The 23,779-nt window shown below is 42.9% G+C and overlaps 1 protein-coding gene across 8 annotated transcripts in view; it reads right to left on the bottom strand.

Moving 5' to 3' along the window:
• The window catches only part of AMBRA1 (autophagy and beclin 1 regulator 1), a 175,879-nt gene that overhangs the window by 24,348 nt on the left and 127,752 nt on the right, over positions 1-23,779 (bottom strand). For all 8 annotated transcript variants that reach the window (XM_057747739.1, XM_057747731.1, XM_057747732.1 and 5 more), the window contains 3 exons: positions 17,340-17,450; positions 6,891-7,079; positions 5,887-6,041 (listed from right to left, as the gene is read on the bottom strand). In XM_057747739.1, the coding sequence (XP_057603722.1) occupies positions 5,887-6,041; positions 6,891-7,079; positions 17,340-17,450 (455 nt within the window). The remainder of the gene's footprint in view (positions 1-5,886; positions 6,042-6,890; positions 7,080-17,339; positions 17,451-23,779) is intronic.

The raw sequence follows: 23,779 nt of genomic DNA, 5'->3' as shown, positions 1-23,779 counted from the left end.
GGTTTTTGGAGAGTACTCTGGATTGAACTAGAGTTCTAGGTTGCTTTTGAATATCAAACTTTTAGAATCCAGGGAAGTACAAATGACAGGATTTGATCACAGGCTAAATTCAGGGCAAGGAGTAAGCCACAGTAAAGATCACATGTTGAAGAATGGAGCTACCAGGACAGGCCAAAAGAGCCTACGCGTGTTAGTCATGCAATGCTCGTCAGTGCTGACAGCGCTGGCTACCCATCCTCACCCAGGGTCTAGGCTACAATTTAGCTATGCCTAACGTGAGCACTCTGGACCCCAAGCCTTTCCTGTGGTTCATTTTAATGAACTTATAATAATAATAATCAGTCATCACTAGGTTGTTCTGTGAAGATGACTATGATGGCATGAAATAATGAAAGCCAAAGAATGTTTCTTTATAACCAGGGTGACACTAAGATATCCATTCATGGGTATCATAGCAACGTCTTCCATCCAAGGATAACGATGAGTTGCATGTTGGAAAAGGGAACTCAAGGACCACTCCTTCAGGTGGGGAGGGTCCTGCAGAGAAAGATAAAGATATTGTTTCTCCCCTTTTAGGCCTAAGAATCTCTGTATTCTCTAGCATGTAGGCAAACAGACACAGGCTCACAATTAAGAGCCTGAGTAAAGTCAACTGCGGGCAGATAAGAATTTTAATTAGAATTGGGAAAAAGGCTCCACAGCATTAGTCCTTAAAGTACCATCACCAGGATGCTAGCATGATCCAGAAATGCTGAGGGCAGGAGGTACTCCTCAATTTCTCAACTTCTTCAAAGTATCTGAAAGATCTGGTTAAAGGAGCCACAGAAATAGCCCAGATGAGGTTTCAGAAACGGTAAGAGACAAGGTGAGGGCAAAAAAGAAAACAATAGCGCTATACTGACAGGTGAGGTCTAACTAGAGTCCCCATGCAGCTGATGACTGGTTCTCAATCTTGACTCCGCATGCAGATTCAACTGGAGGGCTTGGTACAACAAGGATGGCTGGGCCCCACCCTCAGAGCTTCTGGTGCAACAGGTCTGGGATGGGGCTGAGAAGCTGTATTTCTTTTAAGTTCCCTGATGATGCTGACTTAGTCCTGGGGAATACACGTTGAGAACTACTGCCCAGTTAGACATGAGTAGGTCACAGGTCTAAACAACCTGCTTCCCCTTCCTGCTGCCTAGGACCTCTGAGAATGAGGTGGGTGTGTATCTTCAGAGCTGGAGTTCTGGAGGGAGAAGGTATCCAAGGGGACAGTCCACCACTGAAGAGCAGAATTCTCAGGGTCAAGAAGGGGTGGGGGGAGGCGGGAGAGAAGAGAGGAAGGGGGGAGAAAAGGGAGGAGAGACAGACGGGGGGGAGGGAGGGAGGGGCAGGCTCTCTTTCCAACACCCCCCTCCAACCTAACAATCTGGTTAATAGTTGCTCAACCTCTGAATATAGTTTCACTGCACAGCCACAAAGAAAAAGCTGTAAATAAAACTGACCCTCAAGTATTTATTGACATTTGAGGCTTTGCCTTAGAGAGCACAATGTGTTCCATGGAGAAAGGAGAGCTAAACTGCTTTCTGTCCTAGGGCTTCTTCTCCCACCCAAGGCCCTTGTCCATCACTTCTGTCCAAAAAAAAAAAAAAAAGAAACGATCAGAGAGAAAAGTAAACCAGCACCCAGCAGCACTGGTGAGATTCAAGTGACCAGTGCCTCTAGGATATGCAGGGATTTTGCAATGAGGATCCTTTTCAGTTCTTATTAGACCACTTTCATGCCTACAACCCCACCTGCTGTGGGGAGTTGGTCTGTGCCTCTGGGAGAAAGAGCATCTCCACCTGTTAATTCCTGTGTGGAAGTCCCTAAACCTTATTCTTGCTTTCTAGCTCAAACTGCCCTAGCACTGCCTCCTCACCTCCCCCCACCCCCACTGCTGACATGTGCCCCCATTCCTAGGTAAAACAGCACTTACTACAAACTGTAAGAATAGTTTGCTACATGACTATTTCTGGTTTCATTAGTAATTTTATATTTTTGTTATTATGCTTTCACTTGATTACATCCAAAGTTATTACACTGCAAGTTGCCACAATTTTAGAAAAAAAAAATTTTTTTAAGAACTTTTATTGAGATAATAAACAGCATATATTTAGAGTGTACAATTTGGTATCCCAATCTCCCAATTCATTCCCCCAATTTTAGAAAATTAATTGCAGTTTTCTGTTATAATATTGTGCCTTGTTCCAATTAGAAAATGAAAGCAGAGAGAGAACTCAAGCAGTTTAGTGTTTTGAGAATTCAGCAAAACTTCAGCTTAGCAATATCTAAATGCCTAACTTAAAAGCAAAACAGAAATCAACAAAAAGCCCTACTGGCTCAAGTGTGAGGGAGCCAGGTGGCAAATAAGACCCTGAGGCATAGACAGCCGCATATTCAGCCTGGAAGAGCCTCCAATGGACAGAGGGAAGGGGGAGGTAAAATATGTGTCCAGGCTTATTTTTCCTGATTCGCCAATGACACTAAAATTGGGAAGACTAAGCCTAGCCTTAGCAAGCAGAGAAGGGAAATATCTGACGATCCTAGAAACAAGGATAATAATTAAACCCAACACGGGGAAGAAAAGAATTCACCACATAGAGATATTCAAGGGAGAACCCTGGAAAGCAACAACAGCTGAGAAAAGAAGGGAGGTGAAGCACGGACAGCCAAAAAGCTAAGGTTCTGATAGGAGAGAGAACAGAAACGTCACTGTGCCTGCAACAGAACTGGCAAAGGATCAAAGCACCACACATAAAACCACCATAAGAAGTAAACCTGAGACTGTCTCTGCCTTGCTGAAGAGGCTGAGGGCAGAAACCTGAAATGAAGAAAGCAGTTATTAAGAACAGCAGTTCTCAAACTCAAGTGCGTAGCAGAATCATCTGGAAAGCTTGTTCTACAAATACAAATACTGGTCACCTTCCCGCCCATTTCTCACTGTGACTTCAGGTCTGAAGTGGAGTCTGGCTGTTAACAAGGACCCCGTGCATTCTAACGCAGGCTGTCCGAGGAGCACCGTCTGAGAAGCCCTGACCCGGAGGCCTGAGGAGCTGCTTAGCGTAAGTGCACCAAGGCTAAGAGCAGCCAGTGATGCACCTCCGCGAGCGTTTTCACACAGGGGCGTGTGTGGGGCCACTCAGTGGGAATGAAACTACGCCGATGCTCCGGAGGGTGCTCCCCGGGGGGCATGTGCTGGCTCCGCACGTTCACCTCTCTGAACATCACCACTGAATTCCAAGAGGTGACACCACAGAGAAGGGGCACTCTGGGTCGAGAAGCAAGAGGACACGCCCAGGACCCACAAAGTCCTTCAAGGACAGACCTTGACATTACAGAGGGAGACACCCACCTATACTTACCTATGCAAAGAGGGAGATCCTCTACTGTCCCATTAAACCCTCGCTCCCTGTTTTCAGACAAAAATGCACTTCTTGCCTGAAACGGTGGTACAGCACAGCTATCCAAAAAAGCTGGTGTCTTCCCTTCCACCAGCGACTGAATTCAGGGACATGTGCTGAGTGCTTTGATGCCTTTGGACGTAAGGGGCAACCAAGACCTGGAAAACCAGAAACCTTTCTGTAGTGCGGGGGTTTAAAGTCAGACTGGGTGGACACAGGGTGAGCAAAAAAACCTCATTGAGAAGCCTGGACCTGCCGCTTGTGTGAGAGAAACGCTTCCCAAATGAGAGCATTCTACTTACTTCAGCTCCCGCTCCTAAGTGGCAGATGGGGTCTACTGAGAACCAGGAAACCCTTGCTGGGAGCCCTGAGAAGCAGCTCCTGTCGTGAGGCATGCAGCAGCTGGCTAGGTGCCTTGAGCCCCTGCATCTCCACAGCAGACTTCTCCAACTGTATTCCCTGAGCTGCCGGGCCCATATGTGACAGCATTTTGGCTTCCGTCCTGGAGCTCTTTGCCTTTAGCCAGATGTTTCTAGCTACTTATGGAAAAGAGGAACCTTGCTAGGATGGAGGACTGGCAGGCTGTGCCCAAAAGCTGGGCAGGAGCCCTCACTTCTGGAAGAGGCTGGAGATGTCCATTAGTGTTGCTGAAATCATGTCCTGTCTCTTAATGATCAGAAACAATAATTCCACAAACGATTAGAAGAACAGCAAGGACCAAGATTCTAGGTGGTGAAAAGCAGACACCAGGTACTTTTACCATCCAAATCTGCTTAAGATAAGAATACTTAAACTAAAATTCACCTTCCAACCTCATTTACCTAGGTAAGAAAATAGGTTTGATGAACTTCCCGTGAAGTCCTCTCCCAGTCACTCAATGTCAAATATTTCTAGTCATGTGGATTCAAGAACCAGAACTTTCCTGTCATTATGACGTCAAGAGCAGAGAATGCCTTGCTTCTACCCTTTCAGACATGATGGGACATGATGTCACCCATCAATGGTTCTGCTAGTTACCACCTAGAAACAACAAGGATGCTTTTCCCGAGACTCTCTTTCACTCATTCAGCTTCGCCTAAAAGTCAGGTTCCTTATTAGGTACTTGGACTTCATAAAGCTGAAACAGACATGGTCTCTACTCTCAAGGAGCTCACGGGCCAAGAGAGGAGAACGACATGGAAATAAATAACTGTAGCTTGATGTGACGAGTGTGAGACAGTGTACTAGGTACAGGGGTGGCACAAGAAGGAGTGATCAATTCTGTTTAGGAAGATTCCATAGAAGGGAAAGAGCGTGCAGGCAGTTGGGTTTCAGGGAGAAGAAGGCACTCCAGGTAAAGGCACCCTGGCAAGAGAGAGCCTTATTAATTCAGGGGGCTTGGAAAGTAGCCCAGCAGAATTGAATAGAGGGTCCCTGTAGGAGACAGGAGGGAGAAGAGGCTAGAGACACCACACCTGGCCACCCACTTTCTATTGCTTTGTATACAATGGGTCCTAGCTTTAGTTTTTTCTTTAAAACAAATGCTTCACATTCCAGGCTGAGTTCAACAAGCATCTACATGTATGGCACTAAATGAGGGGTCCCAGGGGATATGCCCCTGAGGAGCTGGCACTGAACCTAATTGGGTGGATTAAACATACACACCACACAGCTAAAGAAAACACAAAACAACACATAAACCAGTGCAAAAAACTATAAACGGCACAGCATAAACTGCTAAGGGAATTCACAGGTTGCTACCTTGAGACAGAGCTTAAATACCATCTAATTAGAGAACTGTTCAAATGCTCAACTCCCCTTGACAAAACCCTGGCCAAATGAGCCCCCATGGGATGTGGGAATAATCTCAGTCAGAAACTAGACTGGTTGAGTCCAGGAGGCCACTAACCCCATGATGCCCAGAAGGCTTTACTGCAATGCAAGAGAGGACGGCTTCAGACAAGAAAGGGTCCTAAATAGAACCTTTCTCTGCTAGTGAAATGGATGGCACACTTAACAGCAAAGCAGCTGCCCAAAGTCCTTATCTTCCACCGTGATTATAACCTCAGGAAAAGAACATTTCACGGTATACTATCTATCTCTTTTTATAGCTTGCTTCCTGAAATTTTTTTTTAAAAAATAAGCATAAATATTTCATTGGGTTCTTTATGTATCTCCAGACTAAAGGTCTCATGTTGAGGTAAGGAAGTATTCAGTTTGGTCTTTATCCAAAGATCGTTTCAGGCCTCTGAGGACCCAGCTCATGATTTAAGGTATGAGAAAGCCCCTGCCTTTTAATAGTCCAGAGCTTCCAAAAGGGAGGCCTGCTGGTCATTACTGGGCCGAAGTTGAGTCTTTCCTGGCTCCTTATGGGCAGGACACCTCTGGTCCTGGCTGGAAGACCACACCCTTGTCTTGCATTACCCTACCAGCCAGGCCTAGGGGAGCTGCCACACAGCGACGCCACGAACAAGGCACTCACCCTCATGGAGGTCTCGCCGCCATGGGCCTGCTGCAGCCTGAAGACCTGGGCCACCATGTGCTCTGTGGAGGGGTGCAGCAGGATCCTTCGTGAGGCCAAGCCCACCATTACATATCGACCCATTGGGGACAAGCTCACCGAGATGGCATTGGGACCTGAGGGTCAGAAGAACAGGGAGACATTGCCCAGAGTTCTTGCTATTACACGGAAATAATTTTCCCTCTTAGTTTTTTCTCTTTCTCTCTAACCTGCATCTTTGGTCATCCTGGGGTTGATCTCATAGGGCTGTGGTGAAGAGTGCCGTGAGAAGGCACGTCAAGTATTAAGGACAGTGTCTGACGTATAAAAAGTACTTAATAAATGCTAACCAGTATTATTAGAGAATCACATTAAAAAACTGTTATACTGTAAATACTATTTTGAAATCTACTTCTTTTGCTTCATACATTACAAACATTTTTCACCATTAAATATTCTTCTATAAGAGCATTTTAAAGGCCAAATGGTATTCTGTCTTATCAATGCACCATCATTTCTTTAAGCAACTCTTCACTATTCGACATTTTTCTCTATGATAAATAACACTGCTGTGAACATCCTTGTATATAAATCTTGTATCATTTTCTGATTATTTCCTTAGAAGTGAAATTACTGGATCAAAGAGAACACATATCTGGGGGCTTTTAATACACAACGCCAACCGCCTTGCCGGGCATGGGAGTGCCCACCTCCCCCAGCCACGACCCAGAACAAAGCTCCTCCCTCATTCCTGCGCATCACAACAGGCTCTGCCGGTGATGCCACCGTGGAAGGGGGGACTCTTATTCCAAGATTCTTCTGCAGTGCTACCAGCCAGGACAAAGCAATCTTCCTCCAACCTGTGCCCCAGTGAGGCAGGAGCAGTATGTGACCATGACTCCCACCTAAGCTGTGCCTCACCTAGGAATGCCCAGGCCAAGGTATCAGCATCCCTTCGTCACAAGCTTGGGCTTCCTATCCCTTACCAAATCGCTTGGTGTAGAGCATTTCGCCCAGATTATGGGGGGCCAGAGAGTACACTGCCAGGATGCCTTCGTCGGGAAAGCCCCTTTGGCTGCTAGGGATGAAAGCCGCCAGGAGCTGGCCATCTGCAGAAATGTCACAGCTGGCATCGTTGTAGATCTTGCAGTTCTGCACCAGCACATTCACGGAGGCTGCATCAGACAAAGAAAGAAAAGAGGGTAAGAAAGTTTGGAGTTGATGGTATGAAAAATTCTGGGTCAAGAAATTTGGGGGCTTCTCTAAGGGCCTGAACCTGAACCCTCTCTAGAAATACTAAAGGCTGCCTTATAAACTAAAATGTCATGGAACAAGCAACACAAGACGCAGAAAAGGTATGTCTCTTCTGCCACTTTAATAGGAAACTACAGAGAGTCAACACAACCACAACCACCTGCTGAGTCTTAGCTCACACTTAGGAAACATCATCTGAGAGATGAAATAGGGAAAAAGTTATTAAAAATTGTTCCTGGAGGGCCACTCAACAGCTGTTATTATCCAAAAGATCAAAACTGAGATGACTGGAAATGTAAACCCACTGATTCCAAGAAAAAGGTGATACAGGTAAAACTTCCTTGAGGGTGAGAATCCTACTCCCCACCTCTATGGGACCTTGGAGAAGGAAATCATTTCACAAATTTTTGTCTTGTTTTCTCATTTAAGAAAACTGGAGCACTTAGAGACGTCAACCTTCTAGACAGCTCCATGATAATACTAATCCCTAATTCTACAAGAGAGGATAAAGAGAAACAAAGCCCAGCCCTAGCTGGATGGCTGGAACTATTTTCATTTTTCACTATGTCCTATCCCTCACCCATACCATAAGCCAATGACCATGGGCAGCCCCAGTCTGCACTTAGCAGTTACTGAGAATTAAGCTCGGTCAGCCAGGCAGCAGGCAGGCTCAGCACGAGGGGGTGGGGGGCGGGGTGGAGGAATGCCTGTGGGGAGGGGAGAATCTGCTCCACATGACCGGACTAATGAGATGTTAGCCAGCTCTGGGACTGTGCCTGCATGCTTTGTTTCAGTTTTCATTTGCATCCCTCTCTGAGGCCTATTGTGCAAATCCCTGCCTGGAGGAAGTGGCCTCCCTTGATGTGAGGCTGGAACCAGAGGGCCCACACCATGGGCACAAGCAGAACAGCACAACACATCCAAAGGGACCAAGCTCCTTTGGGCTCTGTCTCATTTAGGTCTCCTTACATGCAAAGAGACTAATTTTCTCTCCCTCTCTCTCTCTCTCTCTCTCTCTCGTTTGAAGGCGATTACTTCAGATTTCCACTGTCCGAGGCATTATGGTTAAAATAAACAAACAAAAAGGCAAGCTCAACTGCCCTCACCAGATTCCAGGTGATCTACTCCAGGAAGCCAAAAGGCCTGACCTGGAAGGTCAAGGGCAAGTTGCCTCCAGGAAATTACCTTATGGAAAACAAAACAAAGAGCTGCTTTCCAGGGGTACCTTGAGGCTTATGGGATCAGGGACTCCTGGAGTGATTTCTAAAACTCTACATTCATCCCCTTTTCCCTGTGTGTTGTTAATGAAGCCACAGAGATGACAGAGTAGATCAAAAAAGACATCAGAACACACTGATTAGGCTACTGTGCCAACTCTTGGGGGCTAACACCTACAGCACCATTACACATAAAACTGAGGAGGGACCACAAGGATGGTTCTGTTTGCTAACTAATAAAATAATGACATCCAAATACTCATTGCTATCACCATTAGGGCTCTGTACTGCTCAACTTCCAACCCACCATCTGCTCGAGCCTGTATGGCTAGATTTATCTAGTTAGCACTGAGACCGTCTGCTCCTTGCTCTGGGTCCCAAGCCTGTTGCCAAAAAGATGACAATCTCCTCCCCGTTTCCTGGATTGACACATGATTACAATCAGGGATACAGATCCAAAGGAACTGGGGGAGCTTCAAGAGTGAGCCCATCTTGGTTTTCTAACCTTGATGTTGGCACAATCCTCAGAAAGGTAAAAAGAAATTGACAATTTAGACTTTGAACCAAAGGCAGAGAGAGAAAGTAAAGAAATGACAAACATTACGTTGGACATGAAAATAAACAGAGAAGGAAATGGGACTCTGTGGGCTTTAAGACAGCTTTGAATGGTTTCCATTTTATCTACATTTAATGTCTCAAAAATGCATGGTGAGTGTTTTATGAAAGTCGGCTTTTCTACCTTGCTGTTACAGAGATCTAGCTTATGTGTGTCAACCTGCAATTCAGTCAAACACATAGAAGCCTACAAAGACCCTCAAAACTCACCACCAACATTAAAAAAGCACTGAACTAGATACTGCCAGGTTAATTACTAAGAGGGGTTTGGGGGTGGGGAGGAAAGTACAAATAAGGTTTCTTTTTTCTGGGAGGCTTGGCTCTAAGCCCACAAAAAAACTGGGCATATAGACAAAAGCATTTTGTCAGCCTCAAATCCAAGCCACTGTGTTTGTGTTTGTACTATATTACGATGATTCGAAGTCAATGGCCATCTCCCAAATTTTGTCCCCTCCCCTCAACGCCACCCAATTTCACAACTACTTCCAGTTTCTACAGTGAGCTCAGAGAGAGAGATGCAAATAACAAGTGCAAAGAGAATGCTGAAAATTAAAACAGATCTCCTCCGGCAGCATGTTCAGTTTCAGAACTTGTACACCTAGGGATCTAGGGTTTTACTTCTACCCTAATGAAGGGGGGTGGTAGGCACAGAGTGACTGGGTAGCTTCCGCGAGCACTGGGTGTTGTGCTTACAGTTTCATTAATATCTCAGAGCTCCAATTAGTAATGTACATTTACTGCTTGTTGTCTATTAATTTCCCACACAGAAATGGAACTGTTCAGTTACAATGGTGAGTGGTCACTGCTTCAATTTGTTCGTGCAGCTTCTTCTCATAAGGCTGAAATTCTGATGAGTTAATTTACACAGGGAGAGATTTCTTGGATCTCTGTTACTTGTTTTCTCAGGCCATAGGAAAGTAATGCACTTAATGACAAGGACAGCTCATTCTTTTTGGACTCTACAATGATGTAAGCAGGTAGTGAAAAGGGGAAGTGAAATATAGCTTAAGACAGTGGCAATTCACACACCGTTAGAAATCTTTGTTCTGCTCCCTGCCTGGCCCTACCACAATGGTTCTCAAGTGTGAGCATGCTTCAGAATCACCTGGAGGGCTTATCAAGCCACAGAACGCTGCAGTAAGGCCTGAGAATTTGCATTTCTAGCGAGTTCCCAGATGTCTCTGCTGTTGCTGGTCTGGCACCACCCTTGAAACCTGCTGCCTCACCAAACAATCCTTGATCCCTGAGCTGGAGCTCCAGCAAACTGCCCTGCACTTGAAGGCAAAACACATGTGGGAATGATGGCGGAGCAGTTAGCTGGGCAGCTGAGAATGGAAATAAAGGATAGGAAAGAAAGAATTTTTTCAAATCAAAACTGCTTAAGAGCTTCAGGGCGCAGCTCCAGGGGGAGCAAAAACGATGCAGAAGACAGCAGGAAGCCATGTTCCAGACTCTGCAATGTGATCCCCTCCTAATTATAAATGATTTCCAAGTGAAAACGCCTAGCAGGGAATGGGAGGGGTAAGAAATACTGATGCCTGGAGGAGCAGATGGCTCTGCCTCCCTATCAGCTCCATAAATTATAAACAAACACCTTGTACAAAGATCGATTTGTAGCCTGCTGCTGGCTGGCCGGATGAGGCCACGGGAGCAATTAGCGGTTGCAGTACTTTTGCAAATGCATTAGATACGGATTTGGAAAACCCAAAGGGGTTTAAATCAGCAGGAAAATTTCCTTTTGGCTATCTCTGAGCCCTCAGATTTCAGAATAAGACCTCCTGCACAGAGCTGCAGATGACACTGCATAAGCATTCCCAGCGGCACGAATCACTACATGCTCCGTAGGTGTGTGTGTGTCCCACACCGCTCAGCCCCTGGGGTTCTTAAGGTCCATCTGGCAGGACCCTGGTGACCAATGCCATTCATCCATGAGAGTTTACTCTTAAAAACCACAGTGAATCTAATGAGCTATTTTTGTTTCCCATGAGAGAGCTTTCAAAATGATCTGTTATATGAGGCATTACTCACAAACTTCTAAACCCTTTACAGATAGTAATTCATTAATCCTGCATCTCAACTAAGAGAATCGGGTGGTAAGACTTCTTAGCCTAATTCTAGAAAAGGGTTAAATTCAATTCCGATAAGTCAGACGACCTGTTAACAACACAGTGGCTGCTGAACACCTGAGTAAAGCTGAGGGCCAGCGGCGCCCAGGGAAGAGCTGTGCCAAAGCCAAACGCTTCCCTCCTCTGGGAAGTGCCCAAGGTTCAGAAACGAATCCTACTGCAAAACAGCTTCCCAACTTAACTCTGCTGACAGCTGAATCTATCAAAACTGTAACTAGACTTTATTCAGACCAACCAGGAAAAGCAGTCAGAGTTAATGACAGGAACCTCAGGTAAGAGTGACTGTCATTCTAGACGGTAATGCTGTGGCAAGGAACACCGGCCACCACCGGACACATATGCCTCAACTCCTAGAATGCCGGGGATCTCCTAAGGCCAAGACTCTGAGAAAATTAGGGCACTTTTAAAACGCAGAATTCTAACACCACACAGGACTCAAGTGAGGGAGAAAGGTGAGCCAAGCTGAACGAGTCAGTCTGGTTGCACATGATGCTCTTTGATCAGCTCAGGTTTTACAACAGCCATGATCAAAGGAAGTGAGAAGGAACACAGAAGGAGAACGACAGGAAGTTGTAGTCAGAACAAGTGGAGGCTTGTACAAAGGATGTTAAGGACAACCAAAAGGACCGTCTCAGCTCTACCAGCAGCATATCCAATGCCTGTACTCTTCTGAATATTTGGTTTTTCTATTAAAGAAAATTGTCTCCAACTGGGGAGAAATAGCATGCTTCAGAAGGATCAGAAGCCAATCACAGATGAGGCAACAGGTTAAGAGAGAACTATCTCCTTTACGTGAACATTACTGTCCAGAGATGGAAACTGTACTGAGTATTTCAGAGTACTGGAAACAGGGGCGGGGTGACTTTAGAATTCTAGCTGTACTCTCAAGGAATCGTGGCATAATTTCCAAGAAAAAGACACGATAGGGGACTTCCCGGGTGGTGCAGTGGTTAAGAATCTGCCTGCCAATGAAGGGGACACGGGTTCGAATCCTGATCCAGGAAGATCCCACATGCTGTGGAGAAACTAAGCCCATGTGCCACAATTACTGAGCCCATGTGCTGCCACTACTGAAGCCTGTGCACCTAGAGCCCATGCTCTGCAACAAGAGAAGCCACTGTACTAAAAAGCCCGAGCACTGCAATGAAGACCCAACGCAGCCAAAAAAAAGACATGATAAAAAGAGCTAACATTTATTGACCATTTACTACAGTAAATGCCAGATGCTGTTCAGAATGCTTGACCTGTATCAATATTAACTAATTTAATTCTCATAACAATCCTATGAGGTTGGCACTATTATAACCCTCATTTTATAGACAAGGAAACTAAGGTGTAGCCAAGGTCACACTGCTAGAAGGTGGCTGAGCAGGATTTGAATCTGGACACTATAGCTCAAGAATTCATTCGCCAATCGTCATAGGACAGTTGACAGAGAGACCATTATCAAAGAACTACTTCTCCCTATGCTTGTGGGAAAAAGGGAAGAAAAAAAACATCAGGCTCAGACCTTTAAAAAGTGTAAACACTACAAGTAATTCCAATATTATTTAAATTGTTCCAGACAAAGAAAAACTTTCAAATTATATTTGCAACACAAGCATACAATTGGTACCTAAATGCATAGATTTTATAAAAAAGGACAGATCCACCTCACAAATATCAAGGAAAAAACTCAAGTAAATTATTAGCAAGCTACATGAAAAGAATTTAATGCTAAAGCATATACCATGAATTGGGGTGGGGGGGGATTATTCAAGGGATGTAAGGATGGGTTCGATATTACAGAATCTATCAACATAACGATCACATTATTAGGTTAAAGGAGAGAAAAAAAATATGGTCATCTTCATAGATGCTGATAAGGCATGACTAAATTTAATATCTATTCTTTTTTTTTTTTTTTTTGGTGAGTCCTAACCACTGGGCTGCCAGGGAATTCCCAGTATGGATTCTTGATTAAAAACTCACAAGAAAATAAGAATAGATGACTTCCTTAAAACAATAAACTAGTTCTGGCTCAACCCAAAAGCCAGCAATATGCTTACTGGGGAAACAGCTAGAAGGAATGACACGAGGATGCCCGCTATTATTCAACACTGTTCTGATGGTCGCAGCCAACGCACTTAGATGAGAGGAAGAAATCACACGTATACAACTTGGAACGGAGGAGGTAAAATAATACTATTTACAGATAACATACCTAGAAAACCCATGAGATTAACTGAATAACAACTAAATTAGTAAACAAATTCAGTAAAAAAGTAGAATTTTTAATAAAAGCTTATAACAATAAACTTTAAAAATGTATAAAATTACATAAAACTTTAAAATATTCCTAAGAACACAAGAGAGACATGGAGAAATCAAACATCATACCATGTTCTTACATAAGAAGATACCATAAACGACTTCCTAGGTGGCGCAGTGGTAAAGAATCAGCCTGCCAAGAAGATACCATAAAAATATTGAGTCTCCTTAAGTTATTATTTTATATATTTAATATGATCCCATTAATTACACTAACAGGATTTTTTCAGGGGGGTGACAGGAAGAAGCAAGGCAGTTTTAAAGTCCATACAGAAAACCAAAATGTTCAAGCAGGCAGGAAATTTTGGATTAAAAAAATAACAAGAGGAGACCAGTCCTACCAGATTCTAAAACATAGAGCCTCAAACTTAAACCAATGTGGTACTGTTACATGAATAATCAGATACATCCCTGGGACATAACAGATAGAAGAAATACACCTAAATACTCACGGGAAATTAATAGGATGAAAGTGACATCCCAGATCAATAGGGACAAATGGACCATTTTATAAACTGGTTGGGACGAATGAATAGCCACATGGGGAAAAAGTTGGATCATACTCTGCTTATTTAGGATTAGGTTAAACTTCTGATGAATCAAAGAGTTAAAGGAAAAAACTAAAATATAAAAGTGCTAACTGATCTTCTTGATGCTGCCACAAAATCTAGGAACCATAAAAGGAAAGTTGGATTATTCTGAGTACTTAAAATAAGTTCTATGACAAAAATAACCTTCAGCAGAGTCAAAAAGACAAATGACGACCAGGAAACTCCTATTATGAGTTAATTTTTTGATTTATAAAGAGCTCTTGTAGAACTGATAAGGAAAAGACCAGCAACACATACACACACACACAAAGTAGGTAAAGCACACGCACGAGCCAGGAAAAGGCAACACATGTAGCTAAATGTATGAAGAGTCACACAACCTGGTTTATAATGTGAGAGATATAAGTTTAAAATACCTACATACTATTTCTTTTTTCTTTTTTTGGTCATACCATGCGGCTTGCAGGATCCTAGTTTCCCGAACAGCGATCGAACCCTCTCCGCCACAGCGGAAGCGCGGTGCCCTAACCACTAGACTGCCAGGGAATGGCCACCTACATACTAATTTTTACTATCAGATTTGCAAATACCCCAAAATATGACAGCACATTCTACAAGCAAGAGTTTAGGGACACATGCACTCTCATGAACCACAGACGAGAGTATAAACTGGTATAATCTCTACAGAGGGTGATTTAGCAGTATCTACCCAAGTCATGAGTCTACATCTTCTTCCTCCCTGCCACTCCACTTCTAGGAATTCATCCTATGATATACTTGCACATGTGCAAGATGACAAACCGCCACAGTCTGTATAGCAAAAGACTGAAAGTTCCTCAGCAGAGGGACTTCCCTGGTGGTCCAGTGGTTAAGACTTCTGCACTCTCAACACCGGGGGCCTGGGTTCAATCCCTGGCAGGGTACTAGATCCCGCATACTGCAATTGAAAAAAAAAAAAAAGATTTCACATGCCGCAACAAACATCCCACGTGCTGCAACTAAGACCCGGTGCAGCCAAATAAATAAATAAATAATAATAAAAAATTCCTCAGCAGAACACTGGTTAAAAAATGACTAGTTAAAAAATGGACACTGGGATACCAGGCAGCCATTTAAAAAGAACAGATGCTTTATACACTGATATGGAAAGATCACCAAGATATAAAGAAAGCAAGGTGCAGAATGAAAAGTATGTATAACATGCTACCATTTGAGTTAAACAGAGGTGGAAAAACATACATTTGCACGTACTTGTATACACGTACAATATCTTTGAAGAGATACACAAGAAACTGCTAACTGTGGCTGCCTGTGGGGTGGAGTGGTGGGTAGCTGAGAGCAGGGTCGGAAAACTTTTCACTGTATATCCTTTTATATTTTAAAAATCTTTGGTAAGTGTATTTCAGATTATAATAAAAGAAACAAAGCAAATAAAATAAGGAAACAAGTACCTGGGGAAAATTATGGCAAACATCTGGGCATTTGATTTCTAGCAGAGTTGAAGAATAGATTATTGAACACGTGGCTTAAAAGCACTTAGGAAAAAAATGATTGCTACTGAAGTTTCACTGAGATTAGGACATGAAAAACTAACCGCATTTTCACAGTCTGATAAGGATACCAAGACTGGCATACTGGGAAATCCCACAGACAGGGGCTATTTTGATTATGTTAAGGTATCTGACAAACGCTTACAATACCTTATAGATAAGACAGAAAAATATGGGCTTCACATGTGAACAATCAAGCCTAAGTGCAAATTCATGAACCAAACTTGACACAGAGGAAGTCCACAGGAACACAACACAAGGCTTGGTGCAAGGTCCTGACTGATGCACCAGTTTTGCTAGCAATCCCTGGTGGTCCAGGGGTTACGAATCCACGTTCTAATGCAGGGGACGCGAGTTCAATCCTTGGTTGGGGAACTAAGATCCCACATGCCGCAGGGCACCTAAGCCCACGAGCCGCAACGAAGATCCCGTGTGTCGCAACTAAGACCCGACGCAGCCAAATAAATAAAGAAATTTAAAAAAAAAAATTAAAGTACTTAGTGCTAAAAAAAAGTAAGACAGAGAAAGCATGTTTATCAAATTAGAAGATGATGTAAGGTTGGGAAAAAAGGATTGAATCAAAGTTCAAAAAGATGCTGAAAGGCAGGAACTATGAAGTGCAATTGACACTATTAAGATAAAACTTAATAGAAACAAATACAAAACTTTGGTTTTTAAAACATTCAAACTGCACAAGTAAGTACAGGATGGTAGAGTTTTGGTCTGTTAACACCCATCAAGGGATTTTAAGTGACTGCAAACTCAACAGTGCCGTCAGGAAAAGCTGCTGAAATCTCAGGCTGAACTAACACCATCCAAAACCACCACTGCACTCTGTTTTGGACAGCTCTCGTGTGAAGGGTTCTACTTTGTTCTGCCACCTCAGAGGTAAAAGGGGGAACGAGCAGAACTGTCAACAATGTGAAAACCACATTGTAAAAGGAATCTCAGGAATTGTGGCCCAAAAAGAATGATTTAAAGGGAAATGGCAGTTTATCTTCAAACAGCTAGAGGACTGTCACTTCGAAGAGACATCATTAGACTTATTCTATGGAGATTCAGAGGTAGAACTAGGACCAATGGGAGGAAGTGACAGCAAGGGTGTCTGGGTGTAAGAAAAAATATTCGAACAGGAATTTAGCAGTGATGGACTAGGGCCAGCTCATCAGACAATGTGACCTAATGAAGCGCTCAAGCAGAGGCTGAACTGCCACTTCTCAGGAATATGTGTGAGTCCGTCACTAGACAGAAAGTGAAATGAAATGTCTAAAATGCTGTGATTCCAACCAAACAACTGGGACATGGGATTGTGGACTCCTGTAGAAGCTGGAAAACGGACTGTCAGACAGACATGTTTGTAAATTACACATCAATCAGGCCGCTCCCTTTGTTCCACTCAGATCTAGAATAATGAGTTTATCATCACTGTAGTCTTTCCTCAAGGGTCTGGCTCTCAGTTCCTACACGTCCTTCTCCTTCTCTTCCTTTCAGTTCCACCCAAACTTCTGGGCTTGGGTCAATGAGCTACTAGTCGGTAAACTCCTGGGGCAGACATCTTCATTCTGGTATCCACCTTAGCATCACTCTGATCACTATACCAAAGCACTGTTTGCTGCTCAGCGTGGGTGCGCAGTACACGTTTGCTGAACTGCTCCATAAGAGCTGGAGAAGAGAAGAGCTACAGAAATGGCACGCGGCAGTCAGCTGCTCAACGAGGTGGTGAAAGATCCAGTGCTATGTGGGCTTCCAAGCTCTGGCTCACCAGTAAGAGACAGACCTTCCACCAGTATCCCCAGTTCTACCTTGGCTTACCATTACTGATCTCTGGGAGGTCAAACTTAGTGAAGTCCCACCACTGGAGCCGGTAGGTAGTATTGGCAATGTTACTGGCCACGGCAGACTGTCCATCACCAATCACTGCCCCTGGTGGGGGAGAAGACAAAGAAAGCACATTATGGTATTTATCTACATGTTTCCATTGCAAACATGAGACGACACTGGGATTAGTAGAAGAGAGGGAAGAGGAAGAAACATAACTAAGGCTGAAGAAAGCTGACAAGTCCTATCTGTCAAGTCTCTATCTCAAAGAGAAGGCAGACATGTTTCTCAAGAACAATTCTACATGTAACATAACATAACATAATATAATAATACCATATTATATTAATCAGCCCCCTCTCCACTATTAGATAACATTTACTAAGCGCCAACAACATGGCACATACTGCACACATCCTGTCTGACAGGCTCACAGTCTAAAGAGACAAGTGTTTATAAAAATGCTGGGAAAGAAACATGAAAAATGGGAGGACACCGTTAACACAGAAAAGCATTCAGTCCCTGGATGTCTCTGTGGTAAGCAGCACTCTTTGGGAGAAAGCATCTCCTTTGTACATGACCTTCCTCCTAATAAAACATCTCACAAGGAGGCTTCCTCCAGGGAAGAGGCAGCCAGCATTGAGCTGATTGGATAGAGAGAGACAGCAAAGAACAAATGAGGTAATATTTGTTAATCTCTTCAGGACCCCTGGCATGTAACACAACAGAAATTTATAAGCCTAGCTTTCCCGCATCAGAATATTGTTATTAAGGCAATATTTTATAATCCCCTGCCCCGCCCTGCCCCAGGAGAACTTCCCTGAATCCAGATTCACTCGTAACATCTCACAGTTTAACTTTCCCTGAGATATATACTTCTGCATGACATTTTTTTCCTTGGTAACCAATTAAATAAAAAATGGATTTTTTAAAAACAGGGTGACACTTTAATTTGCAGTTGCATTTCATTTTACATGAACATGTCATTTCTTCCTCCTCCTCCTTCTGAGGTGCATTTCATACACAACCACCCTTCTGATCAGACAGAGCCAAACCCTCTTGGGAGAACAGAACATTCTTACATGCTATACAACTTAAATGGTATTCTCTGCTGCAAATCAACTCTGACTTTGAGACATTGAACTTGTTAGAGCTGACGAGCCTTGGAACAATGGACAATTCTGTACCCAGATTCTTCAGTATCACCATCTTCCCCCTCTGCATGTCACTGCAAGAGGGTCTTTTTTTTTTTTTTCCCCTCCTTACAGAGAGCTGCATTTATGGCTCTGCTACTCGTGGTGTTTCCCTGTTCTTCCCTCAGGTGGTCAAGAGACTGTTCAGAGAGAAAATATCCTCCACACAAGCCATGAAACGTCAGACATGCACTCTTCCCACTCTCCCGCCACTGCTTCAGGCCACTGCAGGAGAAGACTCTTTTTACCATTAGTTTATTGATAGAGTCCTTGTCCCTGTTTCGATTTGTTAAGAAAGGTACCAACAACAATTCATTTCCAAGATGATGGTACTTCTAGATTAATCTATCCTCAACATGGGCAGGACTGCCCCCACAGGGGCGAAAACTGGTTCGTGGAGGGGGAAGAATCTTAGATAGTACAGTCCCCAGTTCCTGCCAAAGTACTGCAGTATATGAATAGATACACAGCGTATCTGTGATATTAAAATTTCATGGGAGGGGGGTGATTAGGGAAAAAATGTCTAAAAAGGCTCCTTAGGAGGGTAATGATAAAATAAAGGTTGAGAAATACTGTTCTAGATAAACCAATACCATCAAAATAATATTCTTTAAACTCTTGCAGATTCAAAGACAGTTCAAAATGGTCATGGTGTCTCTGAAGGTCTAAGAAAGACAGCATTTGAGGGGTCTGTCAATGAGCCCACTGACCTCAAATCCCTATTGAGGGTCCTGTGGCATATCACTTAAATGAGGTAAATATATGCCTTTGCTTAACCTTTACAGAAAATTCTGTAATAATGATACCTGACTTGGGAAATTTTGCTGAACCTCTGGGTCATGAAGAGGGTGAGCTACCTACAGGACTTATTTATTTAATTTTTTTTTATTATTTTTTTTAATCTTTATTGGAGTATAACTGCTTTACAATATTGTGTTAGTTTTTGCTGTACACCTAAGTGAATCAGCTGTATGTATACATATATCCCCATATCCCCTCCCTCCCTCCCTCCCTATCCCACCCCTTTAGGTCTTCATAAAGCATCAAGCTGATCTCCCTGTGCTCTTAGTAGCTTCCCACTAGCCATCTATTTTACATTTGGTAGTGTGTATACGTCAATGGTTCTCTCACTACGTTCCAGGTGGTCCCCCCCACCCCCACCGTGTCCTCAAGTCCGTTCTCTATGTCTGCATCTCTATTCCCGCCCTGACACTAGGTTCATCAGTACCATTTTTCTAGATTTATAGGACTTTTTAAATAGGAACTTTCTTGATTTTTCTAGGCTTCCTTGAGAATGAAAATAACTTTTTAAATTCCAAGGTCCACTTCCCAGGAAAGAATTACTCAGTTTCACTTGGACCCAGGCTCATTTCCATTGAGTTTATGAATTGTTCCTGTGGCTTGCTTATCTAGATGGTTGATATCATCCTCTGACCAGCAGTCTCTCTCAAATCATTTTAGTTCCTTATAATTTCCTCCAACTTTTAATAGAAAAGCATACAACCCAAATGGAAGAAGGCAAGTTGATTTTCTTAGTATATGGTGAAGGAAATGCTGGTTGCTAAGAGAGGATAGGAAAAAAACTGAAGAAACAAACCCCGAACTGTAGGAGCTTAACATCTGGGGGAAAAGGACGAAAGCTACAAACAGGAAAACAGTTAAGGAAAATAATACCAGATGCTTTAAGAGTGCTGTGAACATATCTGCAACTGGAACACAAATGACTGAGACTCCAACCCACAGCTCCAGAAGCATCCTGTACATCCATGCCTCAAGAAACATCTTCTGGAGAATAGCTTTGCAATAAAAATAATCATGTATGGTCATACTGCATGGAAGAGACTGGGCAGGTATTCTCTGCCAGTGGTGCCAGAGCGCTGAGGAGGAACAGAGCCTGGCACCAGGGAGAGTGGATTTTCAGTGCCGTGTAAACACAGATTAGGTAGCTAAAGATGCCAGCAACAGATGAGAACACTGTCACCAGGTTCCGTTCTGCAAGAACTGCAGACCAGCTGAGCCTGTCTCTCACAAACATCAGGAAGAAAAAGTACCACCCTATTAAAAAAAACCCAACCATTTAACAGGCCTCCAGTCACTAAGCTGAAGGTGTAGGAAATGTGCCAGAATAAGTTAATGGACTGAGCTACAAAGTATTTACATAGAAAAGGCACTTGGCCTTGGAAACCAAATCCTGACAGACTGCTGAGGGATTTCTGAGGGCTCAAGGTTTTCTCAGTAACAACAGAATGGAACGAGGTAGTCTCCGGGTTTCTCAACCTCCACCGCTGATATTCTGGGTCAGATAACTCTTTGCTTAGGGGGTGGGGTGGGTCTTATGCACTGCAGGATGTTTAGCAGCATCCCTGGCCCCTTCCCACTAGACGCCAGTAGCACATCGGCCCGGCCCTCACCCAGTTGTGACAACCAAAAATGCATCCAGACACTAACAAATGTTCCCTGGGGATCAAAATCATTCCTTGTTGGGAAACTCCAAGTTAGATAAATATAGCCTACATGTTAACTCCAAGATAGGTGCTCTTAGAAAGCACTACTACTAGAATGCTGGCTGCTAAAGGCACCAAAACTGTTATCGATGCTGATTTTGTAGAGAAACTAACAAAAAGGTACAGCATTATACAGATATTCCTTTAGTAAACTTCCAGTTTTCCATTTCTGCCATGGATTAGAGTCTGGCTTGAACTGGGACCTTATGACTTGTCTGTTTTTAACATGGTTTCTGAGAATATGGGCTTCAGAATCAGACAGACCTGATTTTGACACTTTCTGCTAGTACCTATATTAGTATGACTCTATAAATTAACCTCTCTGAACCTCAGTTTCCTTATCTGTAAAAAGATAATAAAAATCCTTTCAACTTATAGGGCTATTTAGAAAACGTACTGAAATAATAAACGTAAAGTGATGGCAGATAGTGTCTAATAAATGACTGCCATTAAAATTATTTTAAGCATCTACTCCAACCTCTGTATTCTTTTCCTCTATAGGTATAGCTCATACACAGAGGTTCTTTTGTAACAGACTGGCCCAAATAATGCCCCAGGACCAAGAAAGAGAAGCACTTCATTTCAGAATTAAGAGCAAATGCATAGGACCCAGACTCTTTAGCAACATTCTCCTTGGAAAACAGCTTAGGCCAAGACAGACACATTCTGGTCCACAAAACACACTGTAACAAATTTAAAAGAACTAATCATACAAAGTATGCTGTCAGAACACAAGGAAATTAAACTAGAAATCAGTAACAGAAAGATAACTGGAAAATCCCCAAATACTTGGAGATTAAACAACACACTTTAAAAACACATGGCTCAAAGAAGATATCTCAAGAAAAATTTTAAAATATTTTGAACTAAATGAAAATGAAAATACAACTAATTAAAATTTGTGGCATGTAGCAAAAGCAGTGCTTAGAGGGAATGTTACTGCTTTGAATGTATATACTATAACAGAAAAGAAGAAAGATCTAAAATCTATAATTTAAACTTCTACTTTAGGGAACAAGAAAAAGAAGAACAAAGTAAATCCAAAGTAAGCAAAAGAAAAATAATCAAAATTAGAGCAGAAGGACTTCCCCAGTGGCGCAGTGGTTGGGAGTCTGCCTTGCCAGTGCAGGGGACACAGGTTTGATATCTGGGCTGGGAAGATCCCACATGCTGCACAGCAACTAAGCCCGTGCGCTACAACTACAGAGCCTGCGCTCTAGAGCCTGTGAGCCACAACTATTGAGCCCCGGAGCAGCAACTACTGAAGGCCCCTTGCTTAGAGCCCCATGCTCCTAAACAAGAGAAACCATCCAATGAGAAGCCCGCATACCGCAACGAAGAGTAGCCCCCACTTGCTGCAACTAGAGAAAGCCCACGAGCAGCAACAAACACCCAACACAGCCAATAAGTTAATTAATTAAAAAATTAATAAAATAAAATTACTTACAGATGTAGAGAACAAACATATGGACACCAAGTGGGGAAAGCGGGGGGAGGGGGGTTGGGGAGAATGAATTGGGAGATTGGGATTGCCATATATACATGACTAATAAGAAAAAAACTATCAAACTGTACACTTTAAATATATGCAGTTTATTGTATGCCAACTGTATCAATAAAAGTTCTTAAAGGAAAAAATTACTAACTAAAAAAATTAGAGCAGAAATCAGAAAGACTGTAAATAGGAAATGAATAGAGAAAAAAAAAAAATCAATGAAACCAAAAGCTGATTCTTTGAAAAGATCAATAAAATCAATAAAGCTTTAGCCAGGCTAACTAAGAAAAAAAGAGAGAAGACACAAATTATTAATATCAGAAATGAAAGAGAGGCTATCACCACTGATCCCATGGACACTAAAAGGATAGTAAAGGACTATTATGAACAACTCAATACCCACAAGTTTGATAAGCTATGTGAAATGGACCAACTCCTTGAAAGACACAGTCTACAAAAATTTACACAAGAAGAAACAGATAATCTGAATAGGCCTATATGTATTACACTAAATCAATCATTAAAAACCTCTTAAAACAGAAAGTGCCAGGCCCAGGTGGGTTCATTGGTAAATTCTACCAATATCTAAGGAAGAAATTACACCAAATTTCTATAATCTCTTCCAGAAAACAGAAGTGGGACTGCTTTTGAGGCCAGCACTACCCCAATACTAAAACCAGACAAAGACACTAAAGAAAGGAAAACTACAGCCTAATAGCTTTAATGAACACAGAAGTAAAAATCCTTAACAAAATGTTGGCAAATCAAATATAATGTATATAAAAAGTTATATAGTATGACCAAATGAGGATTTACCCCAGGTACAAGGCTGGTTAAACATTTCAAAATTAGTTAATATAACCCACCACATCAACAGGATAAAGAAGAAAAATCACATGATCACATCAATAGATGCAGAAAAGGCATCTGACAAAATCTGACACCTATTTTTGATAAAAACTATCATCAAACTGGGAAGAGTGGGGAACTTTTCAACTTGATAAACAATATCTACAAAAAAATCTATAGCTACAGGGCTTCCTGGGTGGCGCAGTGGTTGAGAATCCGCCTGCCAATGCAGGGGACACGGGTTCGAGCCCTGCTCCAGGAAGATCCCACGTGCTGCGGAGCAACTAAGCCCGTGCGCCACAACTATTGAGCCTGCACTTTAGAGCCCGTGCGCCACAACTATTGAGCCCATGTGCTGCAACTACTGAAGCACATGTACCTCGAGCCCATGCT

Source organism: Hippopotamus amphibius, chromosome 9, assembly GCF_030028045.1.
Source record: "Hippopotamus amphibius kiboko isolate mHipAmp2 chromosome 9, mHipAmp2.hap2, whole genome shotgun sequence".
Classification (NCBI taxonomy): Eukaryota; Metazoa; Chordata; class Mammalia; order Artiodactyla; family Hippopotamidae; genus Hippopotamus; species Hippopotamus amphibius.
Note: the sequence above shows the minus strand (reverse complement) of the source record. Positions and strands in the feature narration are given on the sequence as shown.